The 24926-nt window shown below is 39.3% G+C and overlaps 1 protein-coding gene across 1 annotated transcript; it reads right to left on the bottom strand.

Moving 5' to 3' along the window:
* Nucleotides 1–2457: 2457 nt before the first annotated feature.
* Nucleotides 2458–24498, bottom strand: crispld1a (cysteine-rich secretory protein LCCL domain containing 1a). Its single transcript, XM_017453898.3, has 15 exons — nucleotides 24230–24498; nucleotides 23265–23558; nucleotides 15016–15134; nucleotides 14576–14708; nucleotides 13982–14097; nucleotides 13326–13426; nucleotides 12439–12570; nucleotides 11708–11768; nucleotides 11136–11202; nucleotides 9823–9953; nucleotides 9695–9738; nucleotides 9539–9611; nucleotides 9304–9379; nucleotides 7643–7776; nucleotides 2458–5411 (listed from the first exon to the last, which is right to left on the bottom strand). The coding sequence occupies exons 2-15, from the start codon at nucleotides 23499–23501 to the stop codon at nucleotides 5360–5362; spliced, it is 1476 nt and encodes a 491-aa protein (XP_017309387.1). The 5' UTR covers nucleotides 23502–23558; nucleotides 24230–24498; the 3' UTR covers nucleotides 2458–5359.
* Between the last annotated feature and the right edge of the window lie 428 nt (nucleotides 24499–24926).

Raw genomic sequence — 24926 nt, 5'->3', positions numbered from 1 at the left:
TTCCTTACCTTGTGCCCCGAGTTCCCTGGGATAGGCTCCAGACTCCCCCTTGACCCTGTATATCTGTACCCTGTTATGGAAAATGGATGGAATGGATGGATGAACTGGTGAAGTGTAAAACCAGCTGCTAAATAACACACACACACACACAAACAGTCAGTTGTTCCTTCTGTTCTGTGTTCCTTGTGGATATTAGGACTATTCCGACGGCCAAAGAAGAAATGCCAATGGTAATTAAAGGATATTTTAAATGTGTGTCTTAGCTTGACTAAAGCTAAACGATCATAAAGAGCCGGAATAACCATAATGTTGTATGACTCATTTGGCAAATCTTTTAAAAGTGGCTCCTCTGTCCGCATAAAATATATTGACAGAGCATGTCATATTTTTAGCCTAGTGAGGGGAAAATAATTTTTTGCTGTCAGCGACACTTTAAACTCTGATGCCAAAATAAAGACAGGAGGAGAACAGCAGACATTACATGTAGCAAATCTAATATTTTAGTTCGGCGTTCACAAACAGCCTAATGTCTAACTGCTATGGTAAACACAGCAAAGGAATAAAGACCTTTCTTTATTTATAACCTGAAATTAAAAATGGGGGCCGTGGTTTGGAAGTGCAAGTGCGGCAGGAATAAGAACGAGCACCGTTATTTCACACAGCACATCCAAGTCATGGAAACACCCAGCTTTCATGTGGCATGCCTACGCATGTAAATGTACACACACACACACAGCATCTCTAGCATTCATCTGAAAGATGACTCATTCTTCACCACTATGTTGACTTAAAATATGCAAATGGGGATATGATTTTTTGTTTTTTTTTTAATACTGCAAAAGCTACAGTCAGACACAATTTATCAGGAATATTGCTGTTAATGCTTCAGGGTCATACCCTGCTAATGGGGTGTTATATTGTGGAATGGCAGAAATAGGATCGAGGTATTTAAGTATAGGAGCTGTTATTTAATAATGCATTCAATATCATATATAGTCTCTCTGAACACCACTTGAAATATTCAGTGGAAAATTTTATCGGTGGGTGATTAGTGTAACAAATACGGTAATTGTCAGCAAAGTCATAATTTTGATCCCTAACCCTAACCCTACTGAACATCCTCAGATGTATAACAAATCCAGCTCTTAGTTTGTTTATTCACCGTTTGCTGTCTACGGTGCGTTCAGAAAGTATTCTTTTTTTTTTCTCTTCACATTTTGTTGTTATTTTTTTCCCCCACATCAGTCTACGCTCCATACCCCATAATGACAAAGCAAAACTATCCACCATCCATCCATCCATCCATCCATCCATCCATTTTCTGTACTGCTTAGCCTACACAGGGTCACAGAGGAGCCTGGAGCCTATCCCAGGAAAGTTGAAGCACAAACGCATACTCTCACACTCCTTCACACACTACAAACAATTTACACACTCCAATCAGCCTTCAACGCATGTCTTTGGACTGGAGGAGGAAACCAGAGTACCCAGAGGAAACCCCTGAGGCGCGGGTACAGCATGCAAACTCCGCGCACACAGGACAGAGGCGGGATTCGAAACCCCAACCCCAATGGTGCGAGACAACAATGCTAACCATGAAGCCATTGTATCCCCCCCTACTAATGTAAATCATTGCCAAAAAAGTTCCCATTGGTTTCAACTTTTGTACCAAAAGAGTTCTGATTTATCTAAATGCTCATGTGCAGATATTAGACGCACATCTCTGGGCTTGAGTTTTGTGTAGGGTGTAGCAACGCAATGATTGTGGTGACAGTTCATTGCTTATTGTTGCTCCTGCTGCTTTCAGATCATCCTGCAACGCTTTTTGAGTGATTTAGTTGTGGTTCCATGTATCTTTCACCTTGTTTATGTTTAAGATGTTTTACTCTTTCCATTCAAGTGTTGTTGTCCCTGACAATTTTAGGAAGCTCATTCACCTTCACCATGATTGCTACATGTCGCATGAAATTTTCACCAACCATCTTTTATAATGACTCCAGATCTTTTATAATGACTCCAGATGTGATTTGCCCGAGCATATTTTCTGCAGCATTTATACCTTGCTAATAAAGATTTTTAACGCATCCTTATAAACCGCTGTGTGATATGAGATGATATGTGATATGATGTGCTGTGTGAACTGATGTGTGCTGTAATTTAGGCATTAGCCTAATTGCTGCTCCCGCAGTTACTCTTGTGGTAAATTAGCACTCCATTTTGCTGTAGAAATCCCATAGCAGGAATGAGCATTATTACTGCAGGAGCAGTGATCAAACAAGCAAAAGTACCTCAAAAAGTGATTGAGGATTTCATCATTAAACATTACTGTTGAAGCACTCGATAAGGATCATACACTCAAGAGCACCTTCAGGAAAGTCATGTATAATAACCACTGTGGAAAAAATTCTGATGTAGATGAAGAGCTCAGTTTGTCAACACAAATACACAACACGTATCTGGGATTAATAAAGTCTTGTTCTGAAAACAATGTCAGAAAAGAACATATCGTGTACAGAAATAGCATCAAGCCTAAATACCAAATACCAGACAGCATTATTTGTTACCTACTAAGTTAAATTATATTTCTAACTTGTGTGCAACTATAGAAACAAAGAATATTTACATAATGTTTAATGGCATTAAAGTACAATATTGTATTTTTTTTTTTCTTATGAAAATTATTGAAATATAGTTTCCTGCTCTGCAGGAATATAATCATTATTCTAATTTACAATACCTCAGGTAGAAAGAAAAAACAAATACTTAGCAGCTGTACGGAGATATAAAAATACATAAACAATGACCAAAAAAAAAAAAAAAACCCTTTTTTTTTTGTTTTTTTTTGTTTTTTTTTTGAGAACGTATGTCCTAAACATGTGCCATAATCGGGGGACGTCACAGCTGACTTCCTCCATAGTACAATCTCTAACAGAAAATCCTCAGAGGTGTGTCCCCTTGTGGATAAGTGAGAATATTATCTCATCAGATAGCTAGAATTCAGACTTTTACAAAAGAAGGAGATCACAGTACAGTCGAACGGAAAATCCTCAAAGGTATGCGTCCCCTTGTGGATAATTGAGAACGTTGTTTCATCAGATAGCTACAATTTAGACTTTTACCAAAGCAGGAGATCAAAAGGACTGCAAACTGGACCGCATATTAAAACAGTATAAGCAGATATTATTACATATGCTTGATTAATATTCAGAGTTGAGAGTTAAGAGCATGATGTGATAGTGAGGTGTTCATATGGAAATTGGGCACATTTGGAATTAACGATAGGCGTAATCCCTGCCTGGACAGGTGGTTGTAAAGTATAGCATATGTATAGTTATCTACTCCAGCCAAGGTTGTTATTATGTCCTATGCCACTTTCCTGCTATTTGTTATACAACGTTTCATATTGAAATTGGTGTTTTGAGTAATGTACAGGCACATATATGACACTATGAAGTAAAAAAAAAAAAAAAATGTATAAATCGTTCACACTTTTCTCACTTTCTTTACATTGTTTAAATAGTACCTTTCATAGAGAGAACCGGACAGGGGGGGGAAATACTTGAGTAATTGTACGTTGTTACTGTAAGTGCTATTTGGAAAGATTTTTTAAATTTTTTTTTTGTTTTAATTTAATTAAATTTAAAAAAAAAAAAAAAAATTATATATTTTTTGCCACTATTATTGATGAATAATACTTGAAAACCCCCCCAAAACGTTTTAATCCTTACATTTCATTTTGACCTTTAATGCCATGATTTAGTTTAGTCTAATTTTCTCGTGCTTAGCTGCTATCGCATTTTAAAATCAAATTCACTTCAACGTCAAAATGAAACTGCACACGACTTTGCTATTTATTGAGTAAAGGCAATTTGCCAACAAATCTAAAAAATAAAGTTTTAGAGTTTAGTACAGTTTAGTACACATCCTAGCTAGGTTTTTTTTTTTTTTTTTTAAATTATTTTTTTATTTTTAATGCCAGACTTGTATTCAACAGATATATTTTCTGTATACCAACAGAGCAGGAATATTAATTAGTTATAAATTCATATCTGGGTTCCCAATTTTGATTAATACTTGAGTATATTTAAGTATTGATACTTTTTTTTTTTTGACGTTTACTAAAGTAGATTCACCAAACTTGTACTTTTAATTGAGTGTTTTTCTTTGTTTTTTTTTTTGTTTTTTTGTTTTTTTACACTACCCATCCATACTTCTACTCAAGTAGAAAAATATTACTTTTGCAATTGGGACTGCTTATTTAACATTTTAGTAGTGTGTCAGTATTTGCAGTATAGTCTTGTGGTTTCAGAGGGATATTTTATAGTTTGGCCACCAGGTAATGAACCCAGGCTAAATTAAGCCAAACTGTTCAAAGGACTATATTATGCCACTATCGGTTGTTTATTGAATTTTTTTTGCCTTCTTATGGTACATATATTATCCAATTAATATACATTTTTTTAAACTGTATCTTAATTTGATGTATCATATTGTAATTGATATATATATATATATATATAAAAAAAATGAGCATTTTCTGTTGTTTAGTGTATTAGGCCAAAAAGTTTTTTTATGGAAATGGAATTTTTTATGGAGTTTTTTATGGACATTATTGAAAAATTAACTTCCTTACAGATTTTCGCGAGAAAAATTCATCTATAAGTCACCGACTGTAAATACGGCCCAATATGTCAAACATATTGCTCAACTGTAGAGGGATTTACTTTTCATGTCTCATTTTCTCAATGGGAGCAAGTACTAACCTCCGCAAAGAAGAATAATGCTTTACGTGACTTGATGTTATATAAAGTGAGGTCCAAAAGTCTGAGTGCACTACCAAATAATTCATCAGCTACGTATTACACACAGCTTATGTATTTTAATACGGTATTTGGTAACTGATAGTTATTATTATTATTATTAATAATGATAATACATCGCAAACAATACATCTGTGTGAAATTGGAGTACATCTGAATATGAACGCATTAAAACTTGATATGTTTTGCCTTTTAGCCAACAAGAACCCAGTGATCTGGAATTTTTTTTTTTTTTTTTTTTTTTTTTTTTTGTGAAGTAACATGAGAAAACCATTCTAGTAGCATACACAGAATTTTGGACCTTTTGGATATTATATTCCCTGTATCGTCCTCTAATTAAATGCTTCAGATTCAGGATGAGAACATCACAAAGACAAAACAATGCACACAACTTCCGCGAAACGGACTGAACAAAAAATAGCAAATATGTACAGATCTCCTCATTCTTCTCCACCTTCTGACTGTACTTAGCTAAGTAATCGCTCGTGTAAACAACCACCAGAAGAAGAAAAAAAAAGTGATTAGAGTTCGGGATGCGCTCAAATGACCGCAAACACTCGGAACGCTTTTCCTCCTGGAGGGTTCTGCATGCTGCAAGAGACAGAGAATAATGCGTTAGAGAACAGCCTTTAACTCTTCACCAGGGGCCCAAAAAAAAAAACCCTGTCTGTTTTAGGGGGTGCCCATATTGAACCGGTTCCAGGATTGAATTTATTTGTGACGTCACACTTCACAGTAATGATTAATGGCTCATACGAAAGTAGGCTTTAAGAATGAAAAAAAATTCATAAGTAATACCTAGCCTACTAGGTTTAAATACTATCATTTTATTGTGGCAGTTGTATACAGTGTTTCACTATCAAAAAAGCTTTAGTGTCTGTTTTATCTCTGTAAATGTTATCGTAGAGACGTATGAATTGTTTGCCCAGCTGGGAGCTCAAACCTCTCCCCTTTCCTGTCGCCCTGCTTACCAGCAGCTAAACACCGAGTCACGATACTCTACACACAGGAACCCAACAGTCTCCTGACTAATCTGTGGCTGTGGCTCAAGTGGTAGAGTGAGTCGTCTACTAATCGTAGGGCTGGTGCTTTGATTCCCAGCCCACATGACGCCACATGCCGAAGCGTCCTTGGGCAAGACACAGAACACCAAGTTGCTCCCGATGTCAAGTTAGCGCCTTGCGCGGCAGCCCTGCTGTCGTTGGTGTGTGGGTGTGAATGTGTAATGAGAGACAGTGTAAAGTGCTTAGCAGAACCGCTAAGGTTAAAAAGCGCTATATAAGTGCAGACCATTTACCGTTTAATCTTATATCCGTTTATACTGATTGAAAATGTCAACTTAAAAGTCAATTTCCATTCCTCCGGCTGAACGCGATGGAGTATCCTCCGAGAAAAGGTTAGCGACATTTCAGACGTAGTGCAAGACGATAAGAAAAGTACAAATAAGGTGAGAATAAAGGTATTTTGCAGTGCTCAGTACTGGATGCTATATAGCAAGTCTTTACCAGCAGGTCACATTGGCCTTTGGCTCATGATCCAGTGCGTCCATGAGTTCATTTGGCTCAGTATTTGTGTTTAGATCACACTCACACTGCAAAAACCAAGGATACAGTCGAATTTATATCTGGTATTTCCTATTATAAGACTACAATAAACCAAATATAAGAATTATTTAACCTACTTGGAGACATTTTTACTCGTTTTAAGCTTGTCTATACTGTTTAGATCATTTTGATTCTTTCTAATGCTTAAAAACGAACAAAATTAGCTGCTAACAGAACAAGCTTGACATTAATGAAGAGAGAGAGAGAAAAAAAGTCTAATTATATAATTAAATAGTCAAATTTGACTATATTCAAGATATTTTCACTTGCTAAAATGTCATTTTTTTGGACATTGATAGCGCATGCAATTTGATCGAGCGATGGACAATAAAAATGCAGCGCACTTGTGTGTTAGACAAAGTACTGAGTATTCACCGCTCTTTAACTTTTTGCCCACATTGATTAAACAAACAAACAAACAAACAAACAAACAAACCCAGAAACAGCATAAAGGCAGACATCCTGTCTCAGCGTGATCGGCGTATGCACTTGGACTGATTGATTGATTGATTGATTGATTGATTGTTTATTGTTATTGATTCATTTAAAGCATCAGATTTAACAAAATGGAAGACTGGCCCATCCACAATAATGATCAATAATATCGTACATGCTAGATATTGCGATATATAATCAGCACATGTCTTTACCAGCGCATGTAGTCTGTTAACTGTCAATTATTAATGAACAAAGTCCATCTCAGTTTCTTTGCTTTATTTATAAAAAATCATTGTTTTCTTTTCTGACGAAATAAAACCAGTGCTTGGTAGTGCACTCAGGATTTGGAACCTGGTATAATCTGTGGTTTTATCTTTGAGTGTGACTGGTACGGTTTTTGTTTCTAATCAGCTTTGCAGTCATTTCACAGGCTTGTACCCTGCCTCTCATGATACATTAAAAACTAAATCACGTCCCCATGCGCCTGTGGTGTTTGTAGCTTAATGTTAGGTTTGCAATCTGATTGCACAAAAAAAAAAAAAAAAAAATCGTTATACTTCTATAAAGAAACCCGAACCATTACGCACGTCGAATCAGCACTTGTTCTTACTTACGATCGGGAGAGTGCTCTGGGACGGTTCTTTAGAGTAATCTTTGATTAACACACACGTTATCATATCATAGATATGAATGAATATTTTTGAACTTGAACTGTACAGCACTGGTGTGAATCCGTACGGATTTGTAATCAGGAAATCATCCCGTGTGATACGCGTGTACCTCTCAGACGAAACGGTGTTTTGATACGAGCCGGAATAGTACAGCCTGTTTTCCACTGGCATCACGTCAATGTAGCCGCCCTGTTCGCTCTTTATCACGCCGGCGTGAATTGCTGATCTGCAGATACTGGATTTCTGAAATACAATAATGGTGCAAGGGAGAGAGAGAGAGAGAGAAAAAAAAAAAAGTCATACAAACATGTTAGCCCTCTATGTGGTTTTTCTTTGTGTGAATCACCAGTAAAGCATCGGAGGAAATTCCATTAAAGCATTTAAACGTTAAACCAATACACCTTATTATTCAGTCACTCACCTTAACACACATTAGTCACTAACTCCTATGAATTATTCAGTGTAACTATTAGCGAAGGGTGTGTAGTTATGAGAGTGAGTTTTGTACAATTTACAGTTCTTTTAATTACTACTCTAGGTTTCCAGCAATATATTGTACATTTAAAATAAACCTAAAACAACTCGCACTAAAAGACCAATTTCAGAGCTTTAATAAACCAAAGTTTTTACTAGTATATAAACTTAAACTCGTAGAGGGCGTGTGTTTGATACTGATTTTCAGAAGTTGACGTCTGAGAGAGAATCTTTACCATTCACACTCAAGCCTATAACAATGGATATCCCACGATGCATTGCATTCTCTGGTATTATACAGTACACCAGTCTGCTGCTCTGATTGCCCAATCAGTTACAGTACGCTCCCGTTAAATAATTCGACAGTATTTCGCTGTAAAATAAAAACTGTAAGTCCGGACCTGCGCACAGGTTTTATGAGTTTAATCTGGTGATGGAGATTTACGTGAAGAAAAAAATAATAATAATAATAAAAAATCAGAAGGGGAAAGTCAACCAAAGCTAAATTTTTTTTTTTTTTTTTTTAAATGTCTTCCGAAATGTTTCATACCTTATAGTTTATATTACAGAGCCTTTAAGAATGCCTTTGACAAAAGAATAACGTATTGAAATCATTCTCACGGCTGGATCGGGGAAGCTGTCGGACGTTTGAGATGGACTTTAACATGAAAAACACGGCGAGTACATCACACATGACACTGCTGCCAAACTTATTAACAAATTCAAAAAGACTGGAAGCGTTGCAGACCGACCGAGAAGAGGACGTCCACGTCAGAACATCCACTGATGAAGGAACAACTGACAGCTGGAAAACATAGTCTCCTGTGTGTAGAGACTTTTGGGACACCCTGTATATAATCTGATATTGGACTAAAGATTTAAGATCTTACATGTAGATTTTGTTAAAATCTCAATACTCCACTAGAGTATTATATATATATATCCATCCATCCATAAATCCATCGTCTATACCGCTTAATCGTTTTCAGGGTCGCGGGATAACCTGGAGCCTATCCCAGGGAGCATCGGGCACGAGGCGGGGTACACCCTGGACAGGGTGCCAGTCCATCGCAGGGCACAATCACATACACACTCATACACCCATTCATACACTATGGACACTTTAGACACGCCAGTCAGCCTACCGTGCATGTCTTTGGACTGGGGGAGGAAACCGGAGTACCCGGAGGAAACCCCCGCAGCACGGGGAGAACACGCAAACTCCGCACACACACACACAGGGTATTATATATATATATATATAATTGATTTTTAACAGTGATGTTCAATGCTTACATCTGAATAGACTCTGGTCCCGATGACTCTGGAGACTTGAGGGTGTTCTTGCAGACAGTTTTGCGGACAGTAGATTCTATAACGCATATATTACTGTGTGATTTTATCATTCACTTGGCATTTTAAAAACAGATTTGATCATCTCTTTATAAAGCGCCATGAGTATGAGATGTAATTTTCACAGTGTACCGCTTCAGTAAACTGCTTAATGATAATGAAAAACTGGACTCGTTACCTGGGACAGTGTTTAACAGGGCTTTCATAGCGGCACAATGTAGACGCTGTAGTCTCACATGTAATAACTTGTACTTCAACAAAACAGGACATGAATGATTAGTGATACAGTATTAATAATCTGTTTACACAGCTACAGCATTGACATCATACTTACTGGACACTTTGGACACAGTGAAGGAGTTGGCACTCTGATATTTCCTGTAAACGGCACAACCATTACGTTACATTACAATACTACAGAGTTACAAGTTTACGCTATGAGTTGTTGTTTGATCGACTCACCCGAGAGACTGGACTCCATTTTTGTATGATTTGATGAAAAACTCCTGCCTGCCCATTCTTGTGACGTCCATCCAGCCGCCATTGTTATCGATCACTCCGTAATGAAGACCGGCTCTGCAGATGCTCGAGTGCTGCAAAAGATGACGTTCTTAAATCGACTAACACGGAAATTGTATTTTCTCGGAATCTGGTAATCGAAACTCATTGAAAATCTTCACGTAATTTAAGAACATTATTAACGCATTGTAAGCATTTTTGTAAGTGTATATATATATATATATATATATATCCATCAATCCATCTTCTACCGCTTACTCCTTTTCAGGGTCACGGGGTGTGTGTGTGTATATATATATATATATATATATATATATATATATATATATATATATATATATATATATATATATATATATATATATATATATAATGCACATACATTATAAAAGGAATTTAAAAAATGGGGCATGCTGTTGTAGGAAACTAATCCAAACTTTTTATCCAGTTGTTGTTATATTTAATGTTGGAATGTCCACGAAACAAGCTAGTTCCTGGTATTACTTACAGTACGTTATTTCAACTGTTGAACTGTATAAACAGCTGTTCCCTCACCATCAATCCCTTTTCCAAGAGATTTTTTTCCCAGCATATCTGTGGTATAGCAGAGCTTTACACAACAGTTAGTTCCGGTCCACTCGTTTGACCGGATGAGCGGTGTTCCAAGAGTGCTTATATTTATTCTAACTGCACTGGAACATTTCACTGTGTGTATCACGCCACTCTTCTGTGTTCACCACATTAAGTTCCACTTTCTGGTTCGAAACAGTCAGTATAATAGACTTAGCAACCTCATCGGCGGGCATGGCAAATGATACTTTTTAGTAATATAACTTTTGAGTTGAAATATGAAAGCTCATCAGATAAGGATGAAAAGGAAGATGGGATGGCAAGTTAGCCAGAATCACCTTTAATGGGAATATACAAATCGGCGTGGGCTAGCCCGCCAGCTAAAGTGAGTGTTGCTTCTTCGGGATCTTTTTCTGCTAGAATAAACAGAACGTTTGACCATATCGTGTCCGCAGTGACACTCTGTATTTAACTTCTTCTTTATAGATCTGCCGTATAAAAGCACGAGCGAGAGCGTTGTTATATTGAGTGTCGGTACGGCTGTGATTCAGCTGTAGGCACGGGAATGCGAGGGTGAGTGTGATATTGCTTAAATGTTAAAACGTTACAAATCACTGTTAGCAAATTGCTAAGGTTGATAAGCACTGTGATTAAAAAAATAAAATAAAATAAAAAGACGTGCTTACCATTTCGTAATACACAGTCCCGATCACTTTTGCAGGGCTGTCCAAACATCCGGCTGGACATTCATACCTGCACAGAGAACAACATTCAGTTGTATTACATTATAAAATTGTGAGTGCACTATTGAGAACCTTTTTATATAATCAGTTATTAAATAGTAATATAAGTCATGTTTCTCCAACCAGACTTTGAAATCATATGGGCTCTTTTGGATGATTTTGAAATGGATACCTTAAATATTATCCCAAAACAGTGATACACAAGTTTCCCCCCTTACTTCAGTGGATAATCTTACCTGGATGCTGTAGATTTGTATCTAAAAACCTGCTGCTGTAATCATAGAGCCAATCCTGTGTTCATCCCAGGACTCTTATTCACAATATGCTCATACTGTACATCCTTTCAACATACATAGTACTGACTGACTGCACTCTTCTACACCTGCATGCTGTAATGATTTATAATCTCACTATCACCCTATGCTGTATACTTTACCAGAACATGTCAACAGTGTTTAGAAGCTAAAGAAATCAAATCTGGTAAGTATTGAATCTGTCTCGGTTACCATTCGTACCTGTTACATGTCGTGCCTTTACACTGGTCTCGAAGTTTCGTGTCACATGTTACGAGTTGTGCTGCCAAGAAAAGAACAGAAAAAAAGAACAGTACAGCAGACTTTTGCATGGCGATGCACTTTCTTCGGTTTGCATTTTGCACGTTTCTACCGATGCTCTCGAAGAGCAGTCTAAGGAATTTCTGGTACTGCGAGTTCATATACTTGGGTTTCAGGAAGTCATTTAAATCCCGCAAACCGTCAGCTACCCATGAGCAAACACTCTCGGCGAGGAGCTCGCTTTCAGTAAAAGGAAACCAAACCTGCATTCCTGACCCAGGCTCACAATATTATATACCATATGTGTTTGACAATGTGTAGAGAAATAGGAGACATGGCAGACCCCCACCTGCTAAACATCAAGGAAATGAACGGAAGAAAAAAAAAATCACGAACTGGCAGTGTATTTTCTTCTATGAGCTATCGCTGTCGACATACATCTTAAAGCGATGTGAGAAAGGAGCTGGAAAAGTATTGAGTTAGGGAAACGTACTGATGAGATCATAACGTTATGAATAACAAATCCAAAATCCAGACGACTGGACAATGATAATAAACATTTTTCATAAGTCCAAGGACTGAGGAGGCGGGGTCGGGTGGGTGGTTCCAGAGAGAAGTTTCTGCATTTTCTACTGATTTATTTCTTCCTATGAACTTCAAAATGGCGTCTGTTTAGAGAAAAACATGCTTACACATCTGTTCGGTGCTCAGAACAGTGATGCTGTGTGTGTGTGAGTGTGTGTCGGGGCGTCTTGTCGTGATCGGTGCTTCAGGTTCGATGATGTTGTCTTCCTCCGTCTCCTCGTAATAGTATTGATTGTCATCTATCAATCAAACAGGACACATAGAGTCAGATGTGGAAATCTGAGTGCAGTATATTTATGGTTATTAATAAGTTGCCAGCAACAGAGTAGTGGTGGTGGTTTAGTGGCTAAGCTTCTGTGCTAGCGACCCCAAGGTTGTGGGTTCAAATAACAGCAGTGCCTGTAGCCCCCTTCAGCAAAACTCATTTTTAACCCAATTTTCTCTCAAAATGTGGTCATTTTTTGCAAATGCACATCAACACATGAACACAAAAGCCAACAACTAGGTTGGGTGAAGACTAGTATATACTTCCTCAGAGGCGCATGAAGCAAACCAACACAAACGCTGCTCTTGCTATGTCACAGGGCAGCTCGAATCCACTTGGCGGAAAGTGTTATCTGCCCTGTTCCGTATACATGAGCTCACAGACACCCAAGATTGGTTAGTGTCACTCTGACTGCCAGGGCACAGAGTAATGGCATCCCTCCCATGACTCTTTGCACTCTCTCGGACCCTTGGCTACGGATGTCTGTGGTGTCTTCAGGATTTGAAAATTCAGGACAATTTAACACTGTGCAATAGGAGCCTATGTGCTAGCGTTTAATGTCGCAAGAGTTTTCAAAATGAAATCGGACAGATTTCAGTTTCACACCGAATGATATTATTGAATAATAATAATCAGCAAAACAAAGTGTGCATTAGTCACAAAAGTTAGTGCACTGAGACTTTCAGACATTACGGTATTGATGTTTGATCAGATGCTGTGATATCATACCTTTATAGCACAGATTGTCTTTACATCCTCCTCCATAGCTGGGTGGACATGCTGAGCATGGTGTACCGTGTCTATATGGAGCACTTCCCCACCAGTTCCCTCTGCACAAGTCACACACAAGTCATTTACATCACAATGGCCAACGTTAACTTTTTCTTATTATGCGTGGGTTAAAAAGTACGATTTTGCAGCATGAAACTGTATGTGATTTGCTTTTTTCTTGGGAGATCTACCTCATGTCAGTAACCCTGTGCATGGGAAGGGCTTCTGGGATCCTGTTTCCATATGTGGTGTGTATGTTTTAATGAACTCTAATCAGCCATTTTTAAGATTTTCCTGGCATTTGGAATATGTGCCAAAATGGGCAAAATGGCAACCAACTATATATAGTGTTTGTATGGCATTTCAAGTTTAGGCCTTAGAACGTGGCCTAACTGTAAGTTCTGCTCCATATCATTCTTGAGGTAACGTTTCATCATGGTTGAATTGTGGCTGTTGGCTTTGGATCAGTCCATTCCCGTCGTTCCAGAGAGGTATTTGGTCCAGAAAGGGGTGTTTCGGCAAGTACTGGACCATCATTTAATAAATATCTTGGAATACAAAGCTGGCGTGATAAAACGCATGAATATGTTTTTGAAATTGGGAAATCCACTTACTTTGGTGAGTAATTGCAGACCAAATAAACAGCCTTCGTCCAGATTTGTCCCCAGACGTTCATATTATAGCACACGTTAATGGCACAACCGATTCGACTGCTGGTTGCCCAGACAAGCTGCATATAATCACAAAAATGCAATATAGACCATAGGTTATACAGTATTCACTCTTACACCATACACTACACAACTACATTATATAAGACAAAAAAAGAAAAGAAAACGCCAATATGAGTCCATTACATCCATCCATCCATCTTCTATACCACTTATCCTTCAGGGTCACGGGAAACCTGGAGCGTATCCCAGGGAGCATCGGGCACGATGCACATACACATTCACCACAGACACTTCGGACACGCCAATCAGCCTACCGTGCATGTCTTTGGACTGGGGGAGGAAACCGGAGTACCCGGAGGAAACCCCCGCAGCACGGGGAGAACATGCAAACTCCGCATACACAGAGCCACGGTGGGAATCGAACCCCCGACCCTGGAGGTGTGAGGCGAACGTGCTAACCGTGCGCCGAGATGATGAACAATGGATCACGTTTGGTTTTAAATAGATTGTTGAACAATTAAGATTTGCACATACCTGTGTGTAGTGAGCACACACCGGCCCTGAACATCTGAATGGGCAATAAGGATTACACTCTTGAGGATATGGGAAGGAATAATCTTTAACTTCATCGTACCAGGCCTGAACATGAGATGTAGGAGGGCGATACCTGCAGGAAACACACACACACACACACACACACAACATGACAAAATGATTTAGACATCTGTATGTTTGTCAGGAAAAGATCCATGCAGAATCAACATGGCTGTTTTCCTTCATTTGTTTGTTTAGTTCTGTACCAAATGGTAGAATACATGTATTACTAACAGCTATTTTAGGGGGGAAATGCTACAAGACACAATACCTTTGAGCAAGACTTTGTAGTCATGAGTGAGTGAGAGAGAGGGAGAGAGAGAGAGAGAGAGAGAGAGAGAGAGAGAGAGCGAGAGCGAGAGCGAGCGCGCGATACAGACCTTCCCCAATGAACTCCTAGGTTCTGGCCGATGTAATTAAGCAAGCCTTCTGGTCCGTGTTCCCATAAACATGTCTCAGCCCATTCTTCAGCAGATCTCTCCAATTCAGTATCCCAAACCTGAAATCACACACATTTCCCCCCTCATTTCAGTACAAAACTGGAGTTTTTAACATTATAGCCATATTGTGTGCTAACTAACTAGCTCAATAGCTAACTAGCGTGCTAAACAATTAGCTTTATATCGAACTAGAGTGTTAACTAATTGGCTTGATAAATAATTATTAAGCTAACTAGCTAGCTTGATAAATAGTTAACATGCTAATTAACTAGCTGGATACCTAGCTAATGTACTAACTAACTACCTTGATAAATAACTTTTGTGCTAAACAATTAGCTTTATACTTAACTAGAGTGTTAACTAATTGGCTTGATAAATAATTATTATGCTAACTAGCTAGCTTGATAAATAGTTAGCATGCTAACTAACTAGCTGGATACCTAGCTAATGTACTAACTAACTACCTTGATAAATAACCTGTGTGCTAACTCAAAAATCTTCAACAAGTATCATGTCCAGATGAAGGAACTGCAACAATACAACCCAATATGGACAACATTTTTAATAGGTGTTGTTTTTGTTTGTTTGTTTTATATGTGTTTCTGAATGCAATGCACAAGCGCACATACTGGACAGTTTCAGCAAGAACACATTAGAACGTGGGAGCGAGAAAAAAATTGCTGAAGCAAGTCCTTTGGAGACTTTGAATGCGTTTCTTTTTATTTGAACTACCTGCATAGTAGAAATCTGCTACCATGTTGAATACCTAGCATGCTAGCGATAGCAGCAGGAGTCATGTAGATCAGGAAGGACGTCAAGAAGGGTGCATTAAATACAGAAACAAAAATGTACGCTTTGTTTCCAAGCCTATAGTACATGTACTGTCTGCCGTACATAAGAGCTTAGCTTGCTTTTCTTTTCTTTTTGAGCTGTCCAACCTCTCTTTCCAGTCTCTAATGCACTCCATATGTGGCTTACACCCTTTCCCCCCTGTTCTGTGGGCACAGTTTCTCCTTGGCAGGTAAGTCTCATGTTCCTCTCCGGAGCCACTTAGGAATGAAAGTTTTCCTTTAATCGGCTGACCCACTTTTTTTTTTTTTTTTTTTTTTTTTAATTTTTAAAAAGTAAACAGGAAGGAGTTGTAATTATGTCTGGGATCATTTACTTTAATTCACCACTCGTACACTCATACACCACTCGCCTACACAGAACCAGCTAGCTCTTTCACAATTCACACTTTTGGCCTTGTTGGATGTCCCAAAGCACAGACCAATTGCAAATCGGAACCAATAACTTTGCCTAAAATAGCAGCTTTTTCTCTGTAATGAGCTGCATGAGGCATTCATCCTGTGGTTGACACCTGGAAATGGGATGTGCGGTGGTTTGTAAAGGCCCTTCTCCAAATGAGGTTTTTAATAATTGAATAACATGGATGAACCATAAATAAATTGGCGACTGCTGAGTGCCCTCCGTTGCAGCCGAGCATGTTAAGTGAGTCTGAGCACTGAACATACGTCCATTTGTATCCATTATAGAAATATCTTTTGTTTTCTTGTTATCTTACTGCACTGTAAAAAAAAAAAAATTCATCAATTGTTCATTGTGGCCTTGATTTCTGCTTGATTATATACCGTGCATCTGGAAAGTATTCGCAGCGCTTCACTTTTCCCACATTTTGTCATGTCACGGCCTTATTCCAAAATGGATTCGATTCATTATTTTCCTCAAAATTCTACAAACAATACCCCGTAATGACAACGTGAAAGAAGTTTGTTTGAAATCTTTGCAAAGTTATTAAAAATAAAAAACAACAACAAAAAAGCACATGTACATAAGTATTCACAGCCTTTGCCATGACACTCAAAATTGAGCTCAGGTGCATCCTGTTTCCACTGACCATCCTCGAGATGTCTCTACAGCTCGACTGGAGTCCGCCTGTGGTAAATTCAGTCGATTGGACGTGATCTGGAAAGGCACACACCTGTCTATATAAGGTCCCACAGTTAACAATGCATGTCAGAGCACAAACCAAGCCATGAAGTCCAAGGAACTGTCTGTGGACCTCCGAGACAGGATTGTATGGAGGCACAGATCTGGGGAAGGGTACAGAAACATTTCTGCAGCATTGAAGGTCAAAATGAGCACAGTGGCCTCCATCATCCGTAAATGGAAGAAGTCTGGAACCAGCAGGACTCTTCCTAGAGCTGGCCGCCCGGCCAAACTGAGCGATCGGGGGAGAAGAGCCTTATTCAGGGGGGTGACCAAAAACCTGATGGTCACTCTGACAGAGCTCCAGAGTGTCTCTGTGGAGAGAGGAGAACCTTCCAGAAGAACAACCATCTCTGCAGCACTCCACCAATCAGGCCTGAATGGTAGAGTGGCCAGACGGAAGCCACTCTTCAGTAAAAGGCACATGACAGCCCGGCTGGAGTTTGCCAAAAGGCACCTGAAGGACTCTCAGACCAAAGTTTGAACAAAGATTGAACTCTTCGGCCTGAATGGCAAGCGTCATGTCTGGAGGAAACCAGGCACCAGTCATCCCCTGGCCAATACCATCCCTACAGTGAAGCATGGTGGTGGCAGCATCATGGTGGTGGGATGTTTTTCAGCGGCAGGAACTGGGAGACTAGTCAGGATCAAGGGAAAGATGAATGCAGCAATGTACCGAGACATCCTTGATGAAAACCTGCTCCAGAGCGCTCTGGACCTCAGACTTGGGTGATGGTTTATCTTCCAACAGGACAACGACCTTAAGCACACAGCCAAGATAACGAAGGAGTGGCTACAGGACAACTCTGTGAATGTCCTTGAGTGGCCCAGCCAGAGCCCAGACTTGAACCCGATTGAACATCTCTGGACAGATCTGAAAATGGCTGTGCACCGACGCTCCCCATCCAACCTGATGGAGCTCGAGATGCATAGCTGCACATAGTAGAAGTCAGCATTGTCATGGTGGCACTGATAACACACATCAATAATTACTAACGACACGTTTATAGAGTGCTGCAGGAATGGCGTAGTTTTGTAGGCCGACCCGGAGGTTAGCATCACCCTGGTTCCCTCGACAAAAAGCCAACAGGATTTTTACATTGCTGTTTGGATTATTGCAGAAAATAAGCTCTGCGTCAAACAAAAGTTTATGATTCTTACACATTTTATTTATCAAGATAAACTTCACAAATGAACACAACTTATGGATTTTGAAGCCTAAATACAATCGGCAGAAGTTAAAAGCTAAAGTTAGGCTATAAACGAACACCACTATAAACCAACGGTCACATGACTTCAGCATCACCACCACTAAGCTTCCGACAACTCTTTCGATCTTTATTATAGCACTATAATTTGAAAAAAAAAAAAAAAAAAAAAAAAAAACCACTACAATTGGAAAAAACTATAAACTGAGAAATCTCCAATTTGGAATTGTTTGAAAGAGCGTGAGTATAAACACAACGAGGTTGTAGTAGATGAGTTTTCCTGCTCGGCGCCATGACGTTTAGGGTCTCCGACAACATCTGCAGTTCCATTTAGCCACCTGTCAGCAACCGCCCTTTGCAAGACACGTAAAAACTTAACAAGATCATGAGTGGGGTATTACCGATGTGTTTTATGTCGTAGAATAAAACGTGAAAACATTACCCACAGATCTTATTTCAGGCATTTAACCAAAAACCCTTTCAAAAAACCCATTTGCTTTAGCATGATGGAACCGGAAGTGCAAAAATGCTAACTCATTTCCGGGTTTTAGATCTCATTCCTGCACCGCTCTATAGGTATGGACACATAGATGGATCTGATGAGGCCTGGTGAAGCCATTAGAGTACTGTACCAAAGGACTGTAACATAACTATGGCAACACTAATGGGACAAACATTAAACTAAGACTGCAGCAGTAGGTGGAGCTTAAGTGCCATTTTTCAGCATGTTACATTAATATAGTTGACAGTGTACTGTATATATTGATTTTTTTTTTTTTTTTTTAATGCAGATAGAATTTAGGATGGTGTGCCTCACATTCTGGGGCAATGAAATAAACCTCATAAATATATGAGGGTATATACAATACGCAAAATGTTTATTAATTACAACCATATATGAAACATGAGATACTTTTTAATTTTTTTATTTGATTTTCTTTTTTTTACTTTTGACCAGGTTTCATTTAGAGTACCGCATCGAGGGCTGTACATTTTCACAATCAGATTCAAGATGGTATTCACACCAGTAAAAGGATTCTGTTTTTAAAACCTCCTGAACAGGAAACTCCCTCTGAAAGCTGACGGCTCAGTAAAGAAAACAAGGCCCTTCTCACACTCACTGACACACTGGTGTTTATTTCATTTAACACCTCATTTGCATCGAGTGTTTTTCTCATCTGGTCGCATTCCAAGAGAGGACAAACAATTCCAATGAACCTGCGGGCGCTCATTTCCTCTTGCAGGGATGGGAAGAAATAGTAAGAGAGGAAAGTGAGGTCATGAGAGTGCGATGAAAAGAGTATGTAAGTGTGCATACAACACAAGTGAAAATGTGTAAAAAAAATAAAAATAAATAAAAATAAAAGCCAGACAATGTACTTATTATTAGAAATTGTTAGACATATGCATCAATATATCTACCAATATGTATGCGTCTCTCTCTCTCTCTCTCTCTCTCTTTCTCTTTCTCTCTATAGCAGAAGGGCACTGCATGCAGATACAGGTCAAGATCTTCATGTTCACATCGAACATCAGAATGTACAGGAATGTAAACTGAGTGACGTTGACCACGGCACGGTTATAGATGCCAGGCAGACTGGTTTGAGCATTTCAGAGTATTCCTGGGATTTTCATGCACAGCAGTGAGTGGAAGTTCTATTTGCAGAGACGCCTCATTGATGAGAGAGGTCAGAGGAGAATGGCCAGACCGGTTTGTGCTGACAGGAAGTCTACAGGAGCTCAAATAAACACTCTTTGCAATCGGGGTGAGCAGAATAGCATCTCAGAACGCACAACATATCGAACAGTGGGCAGAGGTTCACTGAAACTGGACAGATTGGAAAAAGACCAGGGGATGGTTTGACAAAAAATATAGCCAGTGCGATTGAGTGTGTGAAGGTTTAGGGAGGGGGCGGTGAGACATTATCTGTTCCCATAGTGCTAGTAAGATGTACATGTCGGTAGTAAAAGCAATGTGTCTATGTGTGTGTGTTTATATATTAGTGGGGAACATTGCCCCCCCAAGGATAGGAATATCTGACACTTTTGTCCTTGTAGGGACATTTCGCTTGTCCCCACAAAAACTGCTGAATTTATTTAAAAATAAATAAATAAATACATTTTTTAAACTTCTCCTTTTGGTTACTGTGGTTACGGTTGGGGTTTAGATTATGATGTAGGGATAGCATTAATTAGCTTCATTAATAATTATGTCAAAGGAAGGTCCTCTCAAGAATAGTAAGACAAGCATGTGTGTGTGTGTGTGTGTGTGTGTGTGTGTGGGTGTGTGTGTGTGGTCTCCTACTGCTTTAATGAGGCTTTATAAATGTAAACAGTGGAGAAATGGCAGCGCATAAAAGAACCCATTGAAAAATAAACAGACCAATCTCAGACAGTAATATCAGCCAAAATGAGCCGTTTCACCCCAGTCAGACTTTAGTCCTCTCCACATGTCTCCTTCCTTTTTGTTTTCCCTCCACTCTTCCTCACATCATCTGCTCCTTATACTTCGTACTCTGTTTTCTCTTCTTCTCTCATCCCCACCCCCCCTCCGCTTAACCGTAATTTATCCACCGTCTCTTCTACCGACTCGAAACCGTAACAGGAGACGGCTAACTGCCGGCGTGCTGGCTGAGCAATTTTTTCTTCTTCTTCTCTTTCTCCTTCTTAGTGCTATAGAATAAAAGTCAGATATGACTGTATTACGTTGAACGTCCAATTGATTAGGGATTCACAATTATTAAAGAGAAAAACATTCTAATCGGATTGATGCCAAGTATCAGCTGATGTTCTGGTATCGATATAGAAAAAAAAATAAAAATCAGGGGATAAAAGTGATCTGTACGTTTCTACATTCAACAATTAGATTTGTTCGATCGCATATTGAGTGAATTGAAGGATAATAAAGTTGTAATTATGATCACAAACGCTACAATATATGCAGGCGTCACCCCAAATGTCTATAGTTTGTGTCTTTAATGTTGCTCTGCATCCACAAGGCTAACGATGGAAGGAAAGGAAGGCTGAAAAGAATGACTACGTCACCCCAAAATTCATTTCTGCACAACAATTCGATTAGAGATTCAGAAACGTACGCAGCGTTATAGCAAGAACGTTTCTTAAACGCAGATACACCTAGTACTCGTATCTGGATTGTATCCTGATACGCTTTTAACTCGTCGCGCTTGTTAGCCGGATTGAAATCAGATTGAAATGTGAAACCTGTGCCACGCATAACTAATAACAACGTCCAGTGAACGAGATATACCACATTAAAAGCTATATGGTTTTATGTTTCCTTAAAAGCATCAACATTGGCAGGAATACGTATGATATGATGTGATTTACTGAAAAGGCATTTGTTTTTTACTTACTGTAGAGGGCGCCGTTTAGCTTGTTAACTGTGGCTTGGAAAGATGGATGTATTGATGCTTGTATAACATCCGGACATCATGTATTTATGACCTATTATATTAGCTTCCATAATTAGATTTAAATGCTTAGCATCGTGTGTTTTTACAGCTGCTGACATCCATCTATCCATCCATCCATTTTCTGTACAGCTTATCAAACACAGGTTCACGGGGGAGCCTGGAGCCTACTCCAGGGAACTCAGGGCACAAGGCAGGGGACACCCTGTATGGGGTGCCAACCCATCGCAGGGCACAATTGCACACACATTCACAGAGCCATTCACACACTATGGACAATTTGGAAATGCCAATCAGCCTACAAAGCATGGGGTGAACATGCAAGCTCCATGCACACAGGGCAGAACTGGGATTCGAACCCACTGCCGTTGTAAGTAATAATTTACAACTGGGGAGATTTACCCAGATTTGCTTGTTACCCAGGTTTATAACAAAGCGCTCTTGATTTCTCGATTGTGATTGGTCGGAAGGTGTTGATGATGCGCTTGTTCTATAGCACAATGTAGTGATGTGATATAGTGAAGTTTTCTTAGAGGAAACATGTTTTTTTTTTTGGAAGGAGTCTCCATTTTCAGAGACAGAGTCAGAGGTAAATCAGTTTCTTAAAATTTCCTGACAATGTAAAGTCTTCACAGACGGTTTTGCAGGTTCCCTGTAACACAAACTGCATACTTTTGTCTTATTAACTTCAAAAGAGAGAGAGAGAGCGAGAGCGAGAGCGAGAGCGAGAGAGAGAGAGAGAGCGAGAGCGAGAGAGAGAGAGAGAGAGAGGCTGATGAGGAAACAGCTGTTTATAATATAATGTATGTGATGCAGTAATATACCGTATGTGATAGCAGGGATGAACTTCCACAACAGTAAACATAGCAGTTAAAGTATTAAACGAATGAAGTGTCATTGTTTAGTGAATAAGAAATTCACGGCTGTGGTATAAGAGGAATAAAACATTTCAGGATGTTATTCATTTTATGGCATTTTTGCAGACATTTTCGGCTCATGCCTTCCTTCCTTCCCGATAATACCGACCTAATAAAAGCGATCATACGTCACAGTAAGTGTGTATTTTGTGTAGATGCCTGAAGTCGATTCGGCCATTTCGTGAGTGCTGAATCGGCCCAGTTTCATCGATCTTTGCAAAACGAAGTTAAGACAGCCCATTCGGAGACAACTATAACACCGTCGTGCATAGAAAAGAATGCACCTTTTGTGCGCCTCTCGATTAATTAAAAAAAAAAAAAAAAAAAGTGAGGAAATGCTGAAGAAATCTGCTGATCTGGATTTCTACACCGTGATCATGCGGTGTTGTGCAGGATTCTACCTTTTTATTACATCTCTTAGTGAACACAAATACAACCTTTCACTCACCTCATCTCTGATATTCTAAGAATCCTGTCTTTGACCAGAACTAGATTCTCTCTGAACATCCTGTTCACACACTCCAACCACAGTAATGAACCCTGACACGTGACGCTGACTCAGTTCTGCACTAATCTGTGCACTGTGGACTCAGACTTTTAAACCTCACTATAGACACGTTCACGTGTACGCTACGTTTCCATACCATGTATTCCATATCGGACGCTGGTGGATAAACTTGACCTCGGAGTTTGTTGTGCAGGTCCAGGATGGCTTGTTTATCGATGGCGCTGATTGCCCGCTTCCCTCTCGGTTTTGCTACGTTTTCATCAGCATATTTTTCCAACAGAGAGCTCAGCTCCGTGGCGTTAAAGAGAGTCATGGAGAAAGCGCTCTGGGATAAAAAAACCAGAGTAAGTCCTCTTAGCCATGTGCGACTCATGGTGACGTGACCTTTGACCTTCGGGAGATGGAACTTTGGAGAACAGCGTCTCGGTGTCTGTAGGCAAGAAGAGGGAGATTAGAGCACCTCGAGGCCAGGGGTTGAAATATGGAAGCTTTTTAGCGCAGAATTAGTAGCGATTGACGGGTTTGCAGTCTAAAATGAACAGTATATCTCAATTTACATAATAGTTTCCTCCTTATAAAAAAATTACAACTTATATTGATTGGTAAAACGGATTTATTTTCGAATCCGGGTAAAATAATATCAGCTCACGCCGAGTAGTAAGTACACTTCGAGCGGAGCTGCAATCAAGGTACCTTGCAAAAAAGTGTGTTGCGCGGTTTCTGATTTCCTTTCATTAAAATGACACATTCCATTCACCAACCTCACGACTTGCATTGCGCACGGAGTACAAATTAGTACCCCGGTTACAACACACCCCGGCTTCTCCAGAAGGAGCTTTAGTTAAGGAGCAGGCTATGTGAAAAGTGCTGAATGTGCAATTTCAGCTAAATACTTGAACCGGAAAGTTACGAAGGTTATAATGTGACGCACGAAATCGTTCACAGGTTCAGCAGGCATAAAAACGATTTCTATAAAAGACTTATTGAGGTTAAAGTTAAAAAATTGCATTTGTTTTTGAATGCTGCTTTAAAAAAAAAAAAGAGAGAAAAGAAAGAAAGAAAGAAAAAAAAAAAGAGATGAATATTAAACTATATACGTACGTGTGGGATCTCCTCGGATCTTCTCCGGCAGCTTAAAAGCGCTCATTCAGCTCCTATGTGAGATCGGAGTGACTAACAAGCTTCCTGAGAGCAACGTGCTCTTAAACTCTACATCCAAGATGTGAATGAACTTCTCTTCGGTCTCCTCTGGTTCACTAATGCAGCTCTGCACCGGGTTTGGATTTATGCTGAATTCAGCTTCTGGTGTCGAATATCGCGTGGAAAACACACCTCTATATCCAACCCATTCAGAGTTTAGCTGGACTTAGAACTGGAAATGGTTTTGTGTGTGTGTGTGTGTGTGTGTGTGTGTGTGTGTGTGTGTGAGCATGTTTAAATAACTTGATGAGCCCAAATGTCCCCACAAGTTCAAAATGGTCAGATATTCCATTTCTATCCTTGTGGGGACATTTGGGACGGTCCCTATGAGGAAAACTTTTGTTTTGCTTCATTTTGTTTTTTTTATTTATTTAAAGCAAACAAACAAACAAACAAATAAATAAATAACAACTAGAAGTTTTTCTTTAGGTTACTAAGGTTAGGGTTAGATTTCAGTGTAGCTTAGTATTCATTAGCTGCATTAATAATAATGTCGGTGGAAGGTCCTCAAAAAGAGAACGAGAAAGAGAGAGAGTGAGTGTGTGTGTGTGTGTGTGTGTGTGTGTGTGTGTGTGTGTGTGGTGGTTTTGGATTTATG

Source organism: Ictalurus punctatus, chromosome 23, assembly GCF_001660625.3.
Source record: "Ictalurus punctatus breed USDA103 chromosome 23, Coco_2.0, whole genome shotgun sequence".
In the NCBI taxonomy this organism is placed as follows: domain Eukaryota; kingdom Metazoa; phylum Chordata; class Actinopteri; order Siluriformes; family Ictaluridae; genus Ictalurus; species Ictalurus punctatus.
Note: the sequence above shows the minus strand (reverse complement) of the source record. Positions and strands in the feature narration are given on the sequence as shown.

Excerpts from the sequence above, each read along its gene's own strand:
- crispld1a (XM_017453898.3), bottom strand. The coding sequence starts at position 23,501 with ATGAGTCGCACATGGCTAAGAGGACTTACTCTGGTTTTTTTATCCCAG. Across the intron at positions 13,427-13,981 it reads GTCTGCAATTACTCACCAAA|AGGGAACTGGTGGGGAAGTG; the intron begins GTAAGTGGATTT and ends TGACTTGTGCAG. Across the intron at positions 9,739-9,822 it reads AATGGAGTCCAGTCTCTCGG|GAAATATCAGAGTGCCAACT; the intron begins GTGAGTCGATCA and ends TGCCGTTTACAG.